Source organism: Schistocerca serialis, chromosome 7, assembly GCF_023864345.2.
Source record: "Schistocerca serialis cubense isolate TAMUIC-IGC-003099 chromosome 7, iqSchSeri2.2, whole genome shotgun sequence".
Lineage (NCBI taxonomy): Eukaryota > Metazoa > Arthropoda > Insecta > Orthoptera > Acrididae > Schistocerca > Schistocerca serialis.
In genome coordinates, this window is record NC_064644.1 from 109259908 (window position 1) to 109279229 (window position 19322).

The 19322-nt window shown below is 44.6% G+C and overlaps 1 protein-coding gene across 3 annotated transcripts in view; it reads left to right on the top strand.

Moving 5' to 3' along the window:
- The window catches only part of LOC126412068 (zinc transporter 1), a 262949-nt gene that overhangs the window by 187998 nt on the left and 55629 nt on the right, over positions 1–19322 (top strand). For 2 of the 3 annotated variants that reach the window (XM_050081460.1, XM_050081462.1), the window contains exons 3-6: positions 9120–9304; positions 11323–11447; positions 11928–12025; positions 12955–13208. In XM_050081460.1, coding sequence (XP_049937417.1) covers positions 9128–9304; positions 11323–11447; positions 11928–12025; positions 12955–13208 — 654 coding nt within the window. In that variant the 5' untranslated portion in view covers positions 9120–9127. Of the gene's footprint in view, positions 1–8358; positions 8628–9119; positions 9305–11322; positions 11448–11927; positions 12026–12954; positions 13209–19322 lie in introns of those variants that run through there. The other variant, XM_050081461.1, reaches the window with a different exon arrangement.

Here is a 19322-nt window from a genome sequence, read left to right on the forward strand (position 1 = left end):
AGCGAATACGATGGCTAGGACACTTGGAGAGAATGGCAGAGGATAGAATGCCAAAGAAAATGATGAAAGGTATGATCCATTCAGTTAGGCGAAAAGGGAGACCTAGAAGAAGATGGATCGATGAGGTAATAATGGATATCAGCAATATGGGAGTCCGGGGGTGGAAAAGAGCAGCAAATAACCGAGAAGTGTGGAGGAAGATTGTTGAAGAAGCCAAGGCTCACCAAGGGCTGTAGAGCTACTGAAGAAGAAGAAGATTGCGACATACTTTTCCCGGAGCACTGATGCGAAAATTTAGAGACCCAGGATTTGAAGCTGACTGCCGAACGATTCTGCTGCCGCCAAAGCACATAAGGACCGTGAAGATAAGAGAGATTGCGGATCGTACGGAGGCATATAAACAGCTATTTTGACGAGTGAAACAGGAAAGGAAATGACTAGTAGTGGTACAGGGTACTCTCCGCCACGCAACATATGTGGCTTGCAGAGTATGTGTGTAGATGTATATGAAATGATACTGCGTAACTGACTTGACGTTTCCGAGTTTCCAGGTTTCGTCAGTCGGCAGTCGGCATACTTGGCTCAGCGCGCCTGCTGTTAAGGCGGAAACTATGAATTTTCAATTCTTTACCAAGAAAATGAAGCTGAAAGAATACCGCTTAAGTTAGACAAGGTAAAACGGTTCGATTTCGCGTAGTTGCGAAAGAAGGAAATACCGCGTAACTGCAGCGTCGGAAACTCCCAAGAGGCTGCGTGCGGACGATGCTGACAGCTGTAGGGAGCTTGCAGAGCCAAAAGACTGTAGCAAAATCCAAGAAAACCTGCATGGAATTGACGATTGGTGCAGCGGCTGGCACTAGGTCACTTACAAAATCAAATCTGCACTTTGGTACGCTATTTTCAAGTAACCAGCGATTTCTTTCTCTCTGAAATGATCGTCCTATTAAGCGCAGTCGATTTCTTTACTTGATCCGAAGGGATGAGTACCCTGTCCCCTCCACCTCCTGTCAATCAGTACTTTGCCTCCCACCCCAATCCTCAAGATCTGTGTGAACGTGGCAGTGGTCGAAATACAAATTCCTGTGCTGACTTTGCTTCCGAAGCAAGGGCTGGACGTGTTGGTGTTCAACATGAAAAGGTAAAGTCTTCAAATAACACTTCATGTATCCTAGTCTGCAGATAGACAGAAAGCACAGTTTGGCCTCAGAATATACCAGAAATAGTATATGAACCCGTCTGTGTACTACACATTTAAAACAAAATACAGTTCCTTAGGTTGAATTTTTTGAGTAGTGTTTTACTACAAAATTCTTTGGTAGTGTAAGTTTATACAGCAACCGATTATATTTAACAGATCGGAATGTGGTTTATGAATAAATATCATGAACATCGATTTCATTTTGAAAGTTAGAACACAGTTTTAGCTTCTCAAGTTAAATCGCGGCAGGATTCTATATCACAATTCCAGATAGCTGTTCCTGCTTTGAACAGTTATTCAATAACTGGTAGTATGTAAAATTCTTACCAGTCTCGTGACATTATCACGAATGATTAAGGACTCTGGACATCCAGATGTAGCAGTGCTTAGTTACATGCAAATCAAAATCTGTATGTATAGAATACTTGTATCCCTATTTGTTTATATTTGCGTGTTATTCTGCAACAGCATTTATCTTCATGCCATACACAATAATTATCACAAAAAAACACAATCTTCCTTTACTTAAAATTACCAAAAGACATTATTGCATGACATATATAATTGCTCTGTTCAGTCGTTCGACGTATTGGCGTGTTGAAACCACATTGCCAAATGAAAATACTGGCATAAATATCGATGGTGGCTAAAATATGGTGAGAACTACAATACACTATTCTCAATAAATATTGAACGTGTGGAGGCCTCTCAAGGCGCCCATTCACAGCGCGACTGGTCCGCCGACCCGTCTGCCAAACTGTCCGACTGTTTCTTGACACCGGAAACTGCTTGCACCGACGGAATATGGGCTGGCAGGCAGCGGTCAGGGAAGTAGGTAGACGTCCGCTGGTCTAACCGGGGCATCCGATCGCGTGCACGTCGCCTGCACACAAGCGAACGGGTCGGAACAGACTGGCTGTTGCGACTCGAGTGGTCTATCTTACCTTATACCTGGAGTGAACGATGGAACTGTGGCTGATCAGGCCACTGCGCACACAATACCCAAGATGCATGTAGTACTGGGCACATAGAGGCCTTCCTTTCTTATGACCCGCGCCTGTGTAGTACATTTAGTCGTTGAAGAAACAACCCCTCGGAAGTGCCTGTGTCGATTTGGGGAATGCCGAACTGCCGGAGAAATGTGGGCACGGAGATATGCAGACAGCAGGCTCTGCGGACACCGCTTGTGACAGGTGGTTTGGGCACTTGCCTCCGGGACGAGAGAAGGCCTTCCACTCGGCGGAATCGTCCGCCTGTGTACGAGGGGGGGACGCAGAAGAAACCGGACTCCGAGGGCGCTGCCACTCATAGACGTAGTGCAGGGTTCTCATGCTAGATGGTGTTAGTAGAGACCTTCATGAAACAGCGGTGCAGACGGCGTCAGTGTAGAGCTGAACGTGCAAGTGTGGTATTGTGTTTCTCTGACTGTCGGCGGGTTACCTCTGCGAAGTCGTTATGGCAACTTTAAAAGAACAAAGAGTGTGTGTGAAATTTTGTTTCCTGCTTAAAAAAGCTGCAACGGAGACACACCAAATGCTTCAGCAAGCTTACCAGGAGGATGCTATGAGCCGCACACAGGTTTTCGAGTGGTTTGGGTGCTTTAAACGTGGTGAGATGTGTGTCGAAGACCAAGCTCGTTCTGGACGCCCTTAAACATCGCGAAATGAGAACATTAAAAAGGTCCGCCAAAAGATCAACGAGGATCTTCACCAAACGATCGATCAAATTTCAGCAGAGACAAGAATCAGTTGGAGCTCGTGCCAGCGGATTTTGAGTGAGGATTTGCACGTGAGACGTGTTGCTGCTAAATTTATACCGCGCCTTCTCACACAGGAGCAAAAAACCATCCGCATGAATGTGTGTCAGGACTTGAAAACAGAGATTGCACGTGATCCAAACTTCTTGAACAAAGTCATTACAGGGGTTGAGAGTTGGTGTTACGGGTATGACACAGAAACCAAGCAACCGTCAAGCCAGTAGAGGACTCCCAACTCTCCCAGACCAAAAAAAGCAAGGCAAGTGAGGTCAAATGTGAAGACGATGATCATTGTCTTTTTTGATGTTCGTGGAATTGTGCATCGGGAATTCGTACCCCTGGCTAGACTGTTAACCAGCACTTTTACTTGGATGTTTTAAGGCGTCTGCGAGAGGATGTAAGGGGGAAACGCCCGGAACTTTGGCAATCAGGTGACTGGTTTCTGCATCACGACAACGCTCGAGCACACACGGCCTTACGAGTGACCCACTATTTGGCGTCTCGGAGGTGGTCTGTCGTTCCCCACGCTCCGTATTCGCCGGACCTAGCCCCGTGCGACTTTTTCCTATTTCCACGAATGAAAAAAAAAACGCTAAAAGGGGAGCGTTATGACGATGTGGAGGCGGTAAAAACAGCTTCGCAAAGGGCACTGGACGATATCGAACTTGAAGAGTTCCAAACAGGCTTCCAATAGTGGGAAAAGAGACTTGACAAGTGCATCGCATGTAATGGAGAGTATTTTGAAGGTTACTGAAGTAATTTTGTAAAAAAGGTTCATCAATAAATTTTTTATAACAATCCGGTTTCTTTTAGGTCCCCCCCCCCCCCTCGTATGAAGGCCTGTATGTGCTGGTTGCGTCAGGGAACACGCGGACACTATAACTTAAAAGCGGAGATATGCAGACACTACCAGCTGGAAAGAGGCCTTCCCTCCTCCCCTAGCGAGTGTCCAAACTACCTGGCACAAGTGGTGTCCGCAAATGCTGCCGTCCGCGTACCTCCGTGCCCGCATTTCTCCGGCAGTTTGGCGTTCGACAAATCCAAATCGACACAGTCACTTTCGCGGGGCATGATTCTACAACGACGAAATATAGAGCAGACGTTTCCCCTTGCAGGGGCACAGATCATACGAGAGGAAGGACTCTGTGAGACAGGTATTACATGCGTTTTGGGCATTGTGTGAGCAGTGGCCTGATCAGTCACAGTTCCGTTTTTCACTCCAGGTATAAGGCAAGCTAAACCACTCGACCCGCAACGACCAGTCTGTCCAATGATGGAGCAATATGTCAACACTGTCGGTGTGGAGACGGACGTATCAGAAGTCGACTCCGCATCCTTTCATCTGGAAGCGTAACAATCTTATCGCAGAATAGCAGAGTTACAAATATTTGAATGAACCGTATTTGTCCCCACCAGCATTACTGTTAAACTGTGATAACCAACGGCAAAATTATCGAATGTGTACAGCGTCTGCGGGAAGGAGGCGGCCAAAGCCGAAAATCAACATCAGATAGCAAAAAATATAGTCAAGAAGTAGATCTAAGAGTGACTTAGGTTTTACTTGTTACTGATAACGATTATTAAATAAGCCCACGTTCGTCCTTAAAGCGTACAACCTCTGCGTGCGCCAAACAACACTTACCAAGGTTTGTTAGTCTCTGCAGATACGAGACATCATTGTCAGCCAAACCCAGTCACAGAAACTCGCGTAGATCGGTCATAACTCGCCGATGCCGGCTCTGATGTTTGTTACTTCTTCCAGATTTACCAAGTGGTACAGATTCTGAGATACTGCGCGCTAACTTGTGTGTCCGATTGCTTCTGAAGTTCCTGATAACAAGTTGACAAAATTTTACAGAGATCTGTCTCAAAAGTAAAGTACAGTCAGCCGTAGCTCGTTAATGATAAGCATTAAAGAATAAGAAACTTAAATTCGTTTGAAATGTCAGTATTTCATCAATTTGTCTCACTGCGTTGCTGTCGTCTTTATTTCTTGACACAAGATCATCTCCGTAACAGTCTTTTTGTAAGTTATTACACGCTCGTTATCTCGAAACTGTCCAACAAGCAGATGTCCATTCAACCGTCCAAACAGACATAAAACTTTTGTCCTCAGTCGGAAATGTATGTAGCTAGTGGCGCTATGCTCCATCCCAGTTGGCCGTCTGTTGATTTGTGATGTGTGCAGCTTGCGGTCTAGGATTCTGGTGGCGCAACTTGGTGTATCTCACGTGCGAGTCTTGCATCTTTGCTTGCCCAAAGGAGAAAAATTGCATTCCTTGGTAATTGTCGATCCACATGCTCTAAAGTATATGAAAACTTGTTCCTACGGTCTCAAAAAGGCGTCGCCATAAAATTGTTGCGTGATCTGGCAACTTTTGGGGTCTGTCGCCCGGTAATTCTGAGAGCCTTCTTGTCTCCAGATAGAATTGTAACAGCCAGGTTTAATTAAAAATTAAACCTCCTTGAAAATATGTGATAACCCTCACATAAACGTCTCAAAAGATCGACTCAAACAGACTCTTTCATCATACTCAAATTTTCTATCATCTGTTATGTATAGTCATTGTGTTGGAGTTCATCGGTGATTGATGCTCAACTCATTGGTTGTGGTAACCCGATCGTGGCAGTTACTGGATGTTACGTCAACGTGCTGAAATTCCTAACGCCATCCAAGAGCACTATTTCGATGTATCATGTCCTCATTCACTGGTATCAGTTTCAGGGAATCGATGTTGACTAAGCCTTCTATTTGTCTAAGGGCTCCATCACAGTTTCATGTTGATCAACAGTAGCTTCCCTGAAACAACAGGAAACAAGACTGAGATGTTATTGTATTGTCAGATGAGAGAGAACCAGTGCTTCAAGATATAAAATTTCATTTCCTCGCTGCATTCCACAATCCACGTAGTGCGCTACTTTTTAAGCGACCTTTTCAATTCTGTGGTGAAAATTGTCTTATCAGGAAACTTAAACACAGTATTAAAATTCTTGGAAAACTCCAGTTTTTGTGAGCGGGACAAAAATCAGCGTTTTTGAGGAGCCTGCTAGAGCAATTACAGTAACTGTACTTGCCCAACATGAGCACGCCATTGACATCCTTGAGTTTTGTGTATGGCCCTTACGTGTGATATCGCATTCCGAAGTACGGTGGCTATTTAGAAAGTAGAGAACGTTTTGGCATAAAAAAAACTAAGTACAAGAAATACATTTTATTATATACATCTGAAAGAGCGACTGGCATACTACTTTCCCACATAGTCACCAAACACATTGAGGCACTTATCATAGCGGTGGACAAGCTTTGCGAGACCTTCGCCGTAAAATTCTGCCGCCTGATACTTCAGCCAGTGAGTCACGCCCGCCTGGATTTCCGCGTCGTCATCAAAGCGCTGCGTTGCAAGCCAGTTCTTCATCTTGGGAAACATGTGGAAGTAGTTGGTGCAAGATCGGGGCTGTAGGGCGGATGAGGGAAAATTTCCCATTTGAATGAATTAAGGAGTTCTTCAATGCGGTTTTCCGTGTGAGGTCGGGCATTGCCGTGCAAAAACAAAATTTTGGACGTCAGCTTTCCTCGGCGTTTGTTTTGAACAGCTCATCTAAGGCTGTGCAAAGTTAGACAGTACTGTGAAGAATTTATGGTTGCTCCACGATAGAGAGAATCGATAAGAAGCACGCCTTGCATATCCCAAAACACTGTCGCCATCAGCTTCCTTGCTGACAAGGTTTGAAAACATTTTCTTGGTTTTTGGGGGGACCTTGTGTGCGCCACTCCATGGACTGTAATTTTGTCTCGCAATTGACTTGTTTCACGCAAGTCTCGTCACCGGTTACGATTCGATCCAGTAATGAATCACCATGTTTGTGATAGGCCTCCAGAAATGTCAACGTTGGCCCCTTTTGCTGGCTCAAATGGTTCAAATGGCTCTGAGCACTATGGGACTCAACTGCTGTGGTCATAAGTCCCCTAGAACTTAGAACTACTTAAACCTAACTAACCTAAGGACATCACACACATCCATGCCCGAGGCAGGATTCGAACCTGCGACCGTAGCGGTCGTGCGGTTCCAGACTGAAGCGCCTTTAACCGCGCGGCCACTCCGGCCGGCTCCCTTTTGCTGTTCTTTATGGTGCTCTGTAAGTATTTTGGGCACCCATCGTGCACAAAATTTGTGGTAGCCTAGCTTTTGAGTGACAATTTCAAACAACAAAATCCGTGAAACTAGTGGAAAAGAAAGCGAAAGCTCCGTTATTGTGAAGCGACGGTTTTCACGAATTGTTACATCAACTTTAGCGACAAGATCGTCAGTCAGAATGCTCGGGCGTCCACTCTTTTAAATCGAATGCACCATTTCCGGACAGAACATTCACTCATTACGTTGTTTCCGTACACTTCGCACAGTTCACGATAAATTTCTCTAGGGTTTAGATTTTTTGCCAACGAAAACCGTATCACAGACCGCACCTCACAACTGGCGGGGTTTTAGATTGCAGCGCACATTTCAGATTCGAATATCGAAGAAACCAGACGCGCAGAGACGTTCCCGCTGTCGCGGATGGATGCTGACTGAGCTGCCGAGCTACCAAAATATACGCGATCGGCGCGCGCCTGGGGCGTCAGACGGAAACGTTCCCTACTTTCTGAATAGCCCTCGTATGATTTTGCTCTCAATTTGCTGCAGTGGTTGCGTTGTTGGAGGTCACGGAAAAAGACAGTTTCGAAGCTAACCTAAATCGACGTCATTACTGACAACAAGGAATCTCGTGGCCTTGAGAGTCACTCTTCTTGAAATAGTGGTCATCAAAGAGCGGTGGCACTCGAAGAAGGGAAATGTTACGTCGAAACGGAGAAGTTCACATGAAGAGAGCAGAGGAAAGCGCTAAGCGAAAGTGGCGCTCATCATTTGTTTTCATATTTGTTACAACTGAGGGAAGGTCAGCCACCTAAACTCTTTCGTAGGAAACCTTTCTAGTTCATTCCGCTGCTGACTGCGTCATTTAATGTATTGATTGCCGGAACCTTGACTTGAAAAAAGTGTGTTAGTGTGTGTGTGTGTGTGTGTGTGTGTGTGTGTGTGAGAGAGAGAGAGAGAGAGAGAGAGAGAGAGAGAGAGAGAGACGCGCGCGCCATGGTGGCAAGCACAATATGAATCCGATCAAAACCATGTGGGCTTGTACCTTGATGTAGCACGCCGCAACGGTTGCCTCAGTCATTGGCGGTTCCAGAAGCGAGTTCGAAAGAATGCGATGACGCGCGCTGCACCTGGCCGTGGTGGGAGCGAGTAGCCTTGTGGATGGCCTTCGCCGGCCTCCCCGCGCCTCCGCCGGCCGTCCACCGCCGCCCCCACTCCCCGCGCCGTCGTTTGCTTTTGAATGTGGGGGCAATACGTGCCTCGCGGCGGCGGCGTCGACGGGGGCGGTTGACGGCTCGCCCTGTCCGGAAATGCGCCGGCTCCGGGAGGCAAGACGGAGAACAGGCGCGAGCCGACCCGTGTGCCGTGTGCAAACGCCGCAGCTGAGCTGTGGTGCCGTGCGCTATACGGACAAACCGTGCAGTCCCAAGTATGACCGACTGCGGCCTGCCGCGCATCCTCCTCTAGCTCGGATAGTGCCTGTTGCTTCCAGCGGAGAGTGCTCTAAACATCTGCCGTTAGTCGACAGTTACATCAGACGGTGAGCGGTCTGTGCTTATCTCTCATAAGCTTCACCGACTGTGTAATGTATTCATGTGTTTGTGCTCAGAGTACACCGAGTAGCAGCTGATGGTGTCAGACATCGCAGTCTTGTTCTGGCGCATTTTTCTCGTTGCTGTAACAGATGATCATGTTCAATATTACCTCCGTGCTGTCGTGGAAAATACTGTTAAGAGACAACTGCCGATTCTAGGCTAGTGTGTAAACTGCTTATCTGATCGTTCTGCTACAAACTTGGAGCTTCCACTGCAGATTTCGGCTACCAGTTGTCTACGTTAGTGCATTTGTGAAAATGCTATGATGAATGTTGTTGAGCAGTATTCTTGTTACCATGTATTTCTTTGATTTAGCTGGTTATTCTGCCGTCGGTTGAAATAGTGCAATCATAGTCATAGGCGTGAACGCCATTCGTGTTCTGTGTTGTCAGTGCACAATTTTCTGCTGTGTAAATCCTATTTTTCTTCTTTTGCAGTATAAATCATGGGGCGGTACACGGGCAAGAAGTGCAGACTTATTTCCATGTTCTGGCTTACTACGTTCTTCTTCTTGGTGGAGATTGTTGTTGGTTACGTGACGAATTCAATGGCCTTGGTTGCTGACAGTTTTCACATGTTGAGTGATGTAGCTGCTCTAGTCGTCGCCTTTCTTTCTGTTAAGGTGAGTAATCGTTCTGATATGACCACATACACACAGAAACTTGTACCGGCTCTAAATGGGCAACTAACATTTTTTTGTCAGTTTATGTTTGTAAACTTCCATAGGTGTTTGTTTTTGTCAGTTCATTGGCTGTCCAAACTTTAACTGTCATAAAAAGTTCCAACATTTCATGCAATATTCTAGATGCCTTTCTTGTAGTGACAATGTACACAAACGTGTAGTAGCACCAAAAACACTGGGATGATTCATGCCACCAGACAATCACAACACTGTCAATGTGGATATAGACTTATATTGAAAATAGGTTGTTGATGTAATGTACAGAGAGATTAAGTTTATGAGACTAGTTTCAATCTGAAAGATTTTATATTTTTTTACATTCATTGTGGATATGAGCAGCAGTAGAGTTAGAGATATCCTAGGAAATTACAACATATCAGATAGATGAGTAATATATGCAGCTCACTTGTTTCTCAAAACGGAGGCTTATTTATGGCAAAACAGTTGTCAATAGGCCTACTGCTTGTTTCCTACTGCAGTACAGTGTAATTCATAAGAAAGTGAACCATAGATTAAAGATTGTAACTGATACATAATGTAAAATCACTAGCTGTGTTTATTCACTGGATCTGTGTGTACTCTGGAGGTATTGGCTCTTGAGTGGAGGATGTTAACTATATTAACTGTGGACCGCAGTCTTGCTGTTAAAATTCTGAAATGCTAAATTTTTCTGTCTAAATTTTTTTCTTTGGTTTTGTAGTCAATGTAATTTTATATCAACATATCTCTGTAGTTTTACTGAACTTCCTTTGTGTGTGGTTTTAGGAAACAAGTGGTATTTTGGAGAGAATACATCAACTCAGCAAGAATTGCAGTTTTCCCTAACATTTCTGAAAAATGGTTTTCTTGCCGTTAGATTTTCCAAATTTGAATAAAGGTAAACTTAACATTATGGAAAATGCAGCAGAACTGAGTGCAAGATGCAGAAGTTTACCACTCAAGCAGAGGAGGCTAAAAAGTGTTTACATAAGGGAATTAACAACAAATAAGTTTACAGTTGAAATTAATAAACTACTGGAAAAATTTGCAATGTGAAAACAGTAGGGAAAGTGGATGAAATAACTTAATACATATGTGGATGATGTTAAAAGCCCAAAAGGTGGATGATGATAAAAGCCCAAAAGAAAGCGTAAATTGATGGTAGGTAATGAAAACCTTATAACTCCAGCTGACTGTGAAAACATTGTAATTCCAGTAACCAGTAACTCCATTATGAAAGAGAGGCTTGAAACTGAATGGATTTCTCTAATCTGTCAATAACTAGGCTTGTGCTACATAGTTAGGTGTATTAACTTCATTTTATCACCTTTTATTGTTTAAGAAATCTTTTTTGGTTCTCCCATAAAATTTAACAAAATGGAGTTCCAAGGTTTTAATTGCCTACTGTCAGTATGGTACATTATTTTCAAAGTATGCTTAGTAATTAATATGAAAGGTATCTTAAGATGTATCTGTAGGGCTATGTGCAAACTTAATCAAGATGGACTCAGATACAATTTTGCTATTGATTTACTTCATACTTTTTATCAAGATGTGCAGTTAATTACAATCTCTCTGTGCAATTCACAAATATCACAGTTTGTATTAGTCATTGAAGATGTGTAGAATTTTTATACTTCTGAGGAATATACCTGCCGCAGTGACTATAGTAAAGTCAATGAAAGAAGTTTCCCAATGGTTACAATAGGCTTGTTGCGGCTGCTTTGTGCATCTTATCTTGGCTGAGACTGTAATGTGGTTTTGTGTATGTCCCTGTGTAAATACCTCAGTGCTGTCACAGCTCCACAGCTGACTACTGGTTTCGCCTGCAGCCATTTAAAATTCAGCTGAAAGCTGGTACCAGCACTGACAGCTGTTGGGATCTTTGTTCATTGACTTCGCTATAGGAAAGTGACTATAATTTGAGAAAATATTAGTCATACATTCCACACACACTTAACGAGAATATTTTATTGCAGATGTCGCCAAAGAAGTGGTCCAAAAACACATTTGGATGGGCCAGAGCTGAGGTATTAGGAGCTTTAGTAAATGCAGTTTTTCTTGTTGCACTGTGCTTCTCAATTACTGTGGAAGCTTGCAAAAGGTACGTGTACACCCCACCCCCACTTCTCTCTCTCTCTCTCTCTCTCTCTCTCTCTCTCTGTTTGTGTGTGTGTGTGTGTGTTTGTGTTTGCACACAGCAAATTAGTGTGTTGAGGGGGGGGGGGGGCGCAAGCATCCTTTTAGTTTTGAAATGATGTGAGGCACTGAGAACCATAAGGGCCTAAAATACACTGTTGTCAGGCCCATATTTAAGTTAAGGTCAGAGAAACCAATGAGACAGTGTTTTGTGAATGTTCATATACGCAGTGTGAGCCTACAGCATAGATAAACCTGACTCGCCATAAGATCAAGAGGTGTCAGAAGCAAGAATAAATGCTGCAGTCTCTAATTCAACAGTGATGTACTTTAGGCCCTTATAGTTCTCAGTGGCTCATCGAAGGTGGTGGTTTTTGGCCAGTACACCTCTTTTAAGAGAATCAACTGTAAACATTAATTACATTGATTGTTTGTTTGTTTTAAGGTTCATAGAGGTCGAGGAGATCCATGAGCCGAAGCTGATAGTGATAGTAGGAACTCTTGGACTGGTAGTCAATATTATTGGGTTGTTCCTGTTCCATGGTGAGTAAAAAAACTCTTGGACTCCATAATACAGTTAAATTTTCTGCTAACTAATTAAAGTGGAGTACTGTGACAATATGAAGTCTGTTATTGTATTACTGCAGCAATTTGTTGAAAACTAACAAGCAGGTGCCTTCAACAGCTTCATAAACTTTTGCCAGATAAAAAATTAAAATATCAGTTTTGCTGTGACTGTATTTATGTCCAAATTAATCCTTGTGAAAGATGTCACTGTATGCAGTATGATACTGAACAATGTACAAAATACCTGATGACACATACGCACATAGAAAGAAGAAAAAATAATTTCTCGGCTACGTTTAGATCATTTAAAAATTAGTCTTTTATTTTATGTTACTTTGAATGAGATGTTGATCTACTGCTTCACACCAGAAATGAGACAACAGTGAAAGCAGTGAGTTGAAAGCAGTAGCCAGAAATAGCAAATTATTGTATCAAATGAAGACACATGAGAAAACTGTAAAAACAATTGGGAGACATTATGGTTGGTGAGATTAACCTTCAGGAGAAATTACAAGTACTGTCAACACACACAGAAAAAACTACTATGTTTTGGAAATGTTAGTTCCTTGTCAGAGAGGAGGAAGGTACAGGCTTGGGGAATGTTTAAAAGACAGGTCACTCATCTTGTATTTAAAGGGAGTCGTGGGTTGTGAGGACAAAGGGAGATAAAGGTGAAAGGAAAGTGTTAGAAATAAGGCAATTAACGATGATACATTCGTAAACTTTGTACTGATTTCACTATACAGACGGCAGGATGACACAATAATGACTAATAAGAGAAAGAGAAATGAAATTAATAGTACAGTTTCAACTAGAAGAAAAGTTGGGGAGGGGAGGGATAGATAGATAGATATTGCATGTAGTATACAGATCTGAAAGTTGAGTAATTGTTCTTTCTTTTGCAGAACATGGACATGGACATGGTCATTCACATGGTGGACTCTCACGAAGTCATACCAGGTTGTCACAGCTGGTCTCAACTGATGATAATGAGAATGATGAGACATTTCAACCACCACAAGAAACATTTGACCCTTCAGAGAAAGGGCGACATCACCACGAAAAAAGATCATCGGCATCACAGATGAACATGCGTGGTGTTTTTCTTCATGTTCTTGCAGATGCTCTTGGCTCAGTGATTGTCATTGCATCAGCTTCTGTAAGTTCAATGTGTTTTAATTCTAAATTTTGACTTGTTTTTGTCAAGAGAGAGAAAAGTTGTATGACCTGGGCAGATGTTAAATGACCATAATTGCTGTTACATATCATACTGGTCCAGTTATCAGTCATACCTCAGCTAAATAATTTCGTGATTGACAGTTGGTAATAGCATGAGTTGTATATTGTCTGGTGTTCATGCATTCAGCGCTTGGCATGCACAAAGCAAACTAAATATCATCTGTAAATAAAGATTTTTCAGTTAACTTCATTTGTGGAGGGGATTAGTTGTGGATGCAGCAGCAGTAGTGATTATTAAGCATTAAGGATCTTTCACTGGCCTATTTGCAGCTGACTATGGGAAAAAGACATAAAAATCCTGTAAAATTATTTTATGTCTCAATTGCAAATTGACACAAATGATTACTAGTCTGTCAGAGTGGTCATCTTCCAATCTATAAATGAAAATAAAACATTAACAAACATAAATTTCAAATTATAATAGACATTGAAAATAATTTTTAAAAAAATGTAAAATTGTACTTGATTAATGAAGAGTTGTGAAAAGTCAACATTTTTTTAAAGAATTGTCATAATCATAAAATAATGGTAATAGCTCTATACCGGACTTTTCATGGCATTCCCTTGTATCCAGTATATTATAAATCCCACTCGGGGTCTACAGATTTGTTTCGGGGAAGGTGGGACGGGGGAGGGGGGGGGGGCAGCAGCTGGGAGATGGGAATGGGAGTGACTAGAAAACTAATAATCTGTAGTATTAAAATTTAACTAAAATGCACTGCCTGACAAAAAAGTGAAGCACCCAGAAGGGGAAGAGAAAATGAAATGTAACTTCAAGGCCTGTGATGTTGTTCCAGTGATTACAAATTCTAGTCAAATTTACAAAGAACTCGGCAGTATGAGGTCTCCAATCAGTTTAACATTCCATATTGTCTAGCCTGGACTCGTGCACTGATTTGATTACGAAAGGTGTTATAAAGCTGTTGTATCCTTTCTTGGGGCAAGCTGGCCCCAACTGTTGTAACTGGTCCGTGATATCCTAGATTCTTGTACTGGGAGAAAGGGACCTCTCCCAAGTTGCATGGGTATGCAGCATCTCTGTGTCTGTCACAGTGATCACCCAACATCTGGTGTTTACTTTAGGAGGCCCAGTAACAATAATAAATGTGAACAGTGCTAATACACTCCGATGGTCACTCTGCTTGTCACAGAAAAACAGTCTCCCTAATCATTTACATAACTGCTGATGGTGTGTACTTTTATGAAGTTACATTCACATCTGACCTTGCCTTCTAGGTATTAACCTTCTTTTTAAGCACTGTATTTTCTGTACCACATCCTGAAAGTCCGCAGCTCGTGGTCTAGTGGCTAGCATTGCTGCCTCTGGATCACAGTGTCCTGGGTTCGATTAGCGGCCGAGTTGGGGATTGTCTCTGCCTAGGGACTCAGTGTTTGTGATCCCCTCACCATTTCCTCCCTGCAGGCCCGGGGATTAGAATAGGCCCGAGGTGTTCCTGCCTGTCACCTTTCGGACTTTATGTGATGGTCCCCTGTAGGGTTTGTTCTCCATTTCTCAAAATTTTCCTGAAGAGGAAGCCAATTGGGGAAGGACGCCTCACATGGTGCATCATGTCCATCGTGCATTGATATCTTTAGCCCACTTTCTTGTCATGGCATTGCAGTCCTGCACATCCTCCCATCTCCTGAGCGAGGAAAGTTTCCTGGGTGCGTTTGCCTTCACCCACTATGCAGTGTCGTTTTCTGCGCTGATGATGACCGTGGACTTCTTTGCACTTCATATCCAGCATGGTAGCCAGTCCATTGTGGTGGGGCCGCCATGTACCCTGTCAGTTTTAGCCCCCTGACTACACAGGGATCGCTCTGCTGATGACTGCACCGTTAACTCCCCATGTATGCCAAGGAGTAGATGCCAGTCACCCTGGGGCATCGGGACTCCTGGCAATGACCATCCTGCCAGGTGGCCTTTGCTGCAGCCGGGTGGCACCCGTGAGGAGGATCCTCGTTGTAGTGGGTGGCATCAGGCCGAATGATGCGTGATGAAGGGTACCACATCATCACTTACCTGGTGATCAAACGCCAGCAGTCTCTAAGTATTCCAAGTCTCAGTACAATGCAAGGAAGTAAGATACTAAATTGTTCCCCTCCCTGGCCACACCATGGGACAAATGTCAGGCTAAGGATCGCAGCGAACCTTGTTCACCCCAGTACCTCATATGTACGAGAACTGACGGGGACTGCTTTGTTTCCATGAAGCCTCAGTTTTTTGTAGAGCATTTAGAGGACAAGTTTGGGGAGGTGGAGGGCTTGTCCAAAATGCGGTCAAGGTCAGACTTGATAAAAACGGCATCATCTGCCCAGTCATGGGCATTACTCGATTGTGACAAGCTGGGGGATGTTTCTGTTACCATCACGCCTCATAAGAGCTTAAATGTGATCCAGGGTGTTATATTCCACAAGGACCTTCTTTTGCAGTCTGACGACGAACTGCACGCCAACTTAATGATGAGGAGTTCATTTCATCCGGTGCATCCATCGGGGTCCGAGGGATAATCATGTTGCCACCGGTGCCTTCATCTTGGCCTTATAGGGTGACACATTACCTGAGAAGGTCAAGATGATGGTCTACCGCTGTGATGACTACCCATATATCCATCCCCCAATGTGGTGCCTTAAGTGCTGGAAGTTCGGCCATATGTCTTCCCGCTGTACTTCCAGCATCACATGTCAAGATTGTGGATGTCCTCCCATCCCAATACTCAATGTGCCCCGCCTCCCATCTGTGTCAACTGCGGAGAGCATCATTCCCCTTGCTCACCAGACTGCAGGATTTTACAGAGAGTAAGGAAAATCATGGAATACAAGACTGTGGACCGACTGATCTACACTGAGGCCAAGAGGAAATTTGATTACCTATGTCCTGTGGCTATGACCACTTCTTACGCTGCTGCTACGAGAACAGTTGTAGCCCCATCAGTTCCATGAGTTCCAGTCGGCTCTCAGAATCGGAAGACTACACGTGCCCCCTTGAGGGTGGGCAGCATTTCCCTGCCTGTTTCTCCCGCACCACCTACCTCAGGAGCACTGTCCCCCAACCATTGGATACAACAGTTCCAACTTGTAAGCTGGAGAAGCGTAAGTCTTCTTCAGCTCCTCTCGCTAGGAAGAGGTCCGTTGGTCACTCCCTTTCCAGGTTTCTGTTAGTGGGCAAGATAACATCCGCCAGTGGCTGAAGTGCCCAAAAGAAGCTAGTCATAGGGCTTCACAGTCGTCCTCAGTCCAGGAGAATGAATCAGTGGAGCCCTCCCAGCCAGAGAAACCCAAGGATCAGTGAGAGAAATCCAAAAAAAAAAAGGCACCCCAAGACCAAGGGAATTGCTGTAGTACCCACACCACTGCTGCCTACAAGGTCTGCGTCTGAGGATGAGGTGAAGATTCTGGTGTCTGCTGAGGACCTAGACCTGGCCAGACCCTCAGACACAACGGATGTAGCCTGTTCAGGAAATAAGTTGGTGGTAGCAGGTGACACTGAGGCATTGACTACCTCATTGAGTGCTTCAGGCCTTCCCAGCCTCACGATAACATCATCCTCTAGTGGAATTGCGGTGGCTTTTTCCACCATCTGGCTGAGCTATGGCAACTGTTAAGCTTTACACCTGCATTCTGCATTGCTCTCCAGGAAACTAGGTTCCCAGCAATGCGGACCTCTACCCTTTGCAGCTAAAAGATATTACAAGAATCATAGTGAATATAATAGTGTGTCAGTTGGACTTTGCATTTATGTCCTGAACTCGGTATGTAGTGAACCTGTGCCCATTCAAACTTCTCTTGAAGCTGTGGCTTTCATGGTATGGACAACTTGGAAATAACTGTGTGCAATGTGTATCTCCCTCAAGATGGTGTGATACCCCTGAACTTGTTGGTTGCACTGATTGATCAGGTCCCTAAACCTTTCCTACTTTTGGGAGATTTTAATGCCCATAACCCCTTGTGAGGTAGCACCATGCTTACTGGCCATGGCAGAGTTACCAAAAATCTACTGTCCCAACTCGACCTCTGCCTCTTAAATACTGGGGCTGGCACATGTATCAGTGTGGCTCATGGTAGTTACTTGGCCATTGATTTATCAATTTGCAGTCCAGGACTTCTCCCATCTATCCACTGGAGAGCACACGACAACCTGTGTGGTAGTGACCACTTCTTCATGTTCCTGTCAGTCATCTGGCGTCATGCCCACAGACGCCTACCCAAATGGGCTTTAAACAAGGCAGACTGGGTAGCCTTCACCTCTACTGTCACCATTGAATCTCCCCCATGTGGTGCCATCAATGTTGTGATTGATCAGGTCACTACAACGATAATTTATGCGGTGGAAAATGCGATCCCTCATTCTGTAGGGTGCCCCCAGTGAAAGACAATCCCTTGGTGGTCTCCGGAAGTCTCTGAGGCAATTAATGAGCGTCTGCAAGCTCTACAGTGACATAAGCAGCACCCTTCCCTAGAACACCTTGCCCGCATTCACGTGCTTATAAAACGATGGAAACAGGCGTGTTGGGAGAGGTACATGTTGACCATTGGGTGCCATACGACACCTTCCCAAGTCTGGATGAAGATCAGATGTCTTTTTGGGTACCAGACCCCAACAGGTGTCCCTGGCATTAACATCAATGGCGTGCTCTCTACTGACACAAACACAGTTTCCGAGCACTATGCTCGAGCCTCTGCGTCGGAGAACAACCCCCCAGCCTTTTGCACCCTCAAACGTCAGATGGAAAGCGAAATCCCCTTATTCACTACATGCCACAGTTAATTCTATAACCCTCCATTTACAGAGTGGGAGATCCTCAGTGCCCTTGCACATTGCCTCGACACAGCTACTGGGCCGGATCGGATCCACAGTCAGATGATTAAACATCTCTTGTCTGATTACAAGCGATATCTCCTCGTTATCTTCAACTGGATCCGGTGCGATGGCATCTTTCCATCACAGTGGTGGGAGAGCACCATCATTCCGGTGGTAAAACCCGGTAAAAATCCACTTGATGTGGATAGCTATTGGCCCTTCAGCCTCACCAATGTTCTTTGTAAGCTGCTGGGACGGATGGTGTCGGTGGTTGGGTTGGGCCCTGGAGTCACGTGGCCTACTGGCTCCATGTCAGGGCGGCTTCCGCCAGGTTCACTCTACCACTGATAATTTTGTTTACCTCGAGTCTACCATCGGAACAGCCTTTTCCAGATGCCAACATCTGGTTGCCGTCTTTTCTGACTTATGTAAAGCATACGACATGACCTGGTGACATCATATCCTTGCCACATTGTATGAGTGGGGTCTCTGCGGCCTGCTCCCGATTTTTATCCAAAATTTCCTGTTGCCCCGTACATTCCATGTCCAAGTTGGTGCTTCCCATGTTCCCCCCCACCCCTCCTCCCCCCACCATCCCCTTATTCAGCAGTGGTGTTCCACAGGCTAGTGTATTGAGTGTATCTCTATTTTTAGTGGCCTTCAACGGCCTAGCAGCAGGTGTAGGGCCATCGGTCTCCCCTTCTCTCTGTATGCAGATGAATTCTGCATTTTGTGTTGCTCCTCTGTTACTGGTATCACTGAGCGGCACCTACAGAGAGCCATTCACAAGGTGCAGTCATGGGCTGTAGCTCACAGCTTCCAGTGTTCAGCCACGAAGTCGTGTGCCATGCACTTCTGTCAACGTTGTACTGATCATCCGGAACCTGAACTTTATCTTAATGACAATCCACTCACTGTAGTGGAGATGTATTGATTCTTAGGACTTGTTTTCAATTTCCGATTGATTTGGCTACCTCACCTTCGTCTGGTTAAGCGGTACTGCTGGCAGCACATCAATGCGCTCCACTGCCTGAGCAACACCAACTGGGGTGCAGATTGCTCTAAGCTGCTGCAGCTCTACAAAGCCCCTTTTCAATCCTGCCTTCACTATGGGAGTCTGGTCTATGGTTGTGTGGCCCTCTCAGCATTGCGTTTCCTTGACCCAGTGAAGAGTTTTTAGCAAACAGAACACAGCATTTTGTTATCAATGGAGAGACGTCTACAGACGTTAAA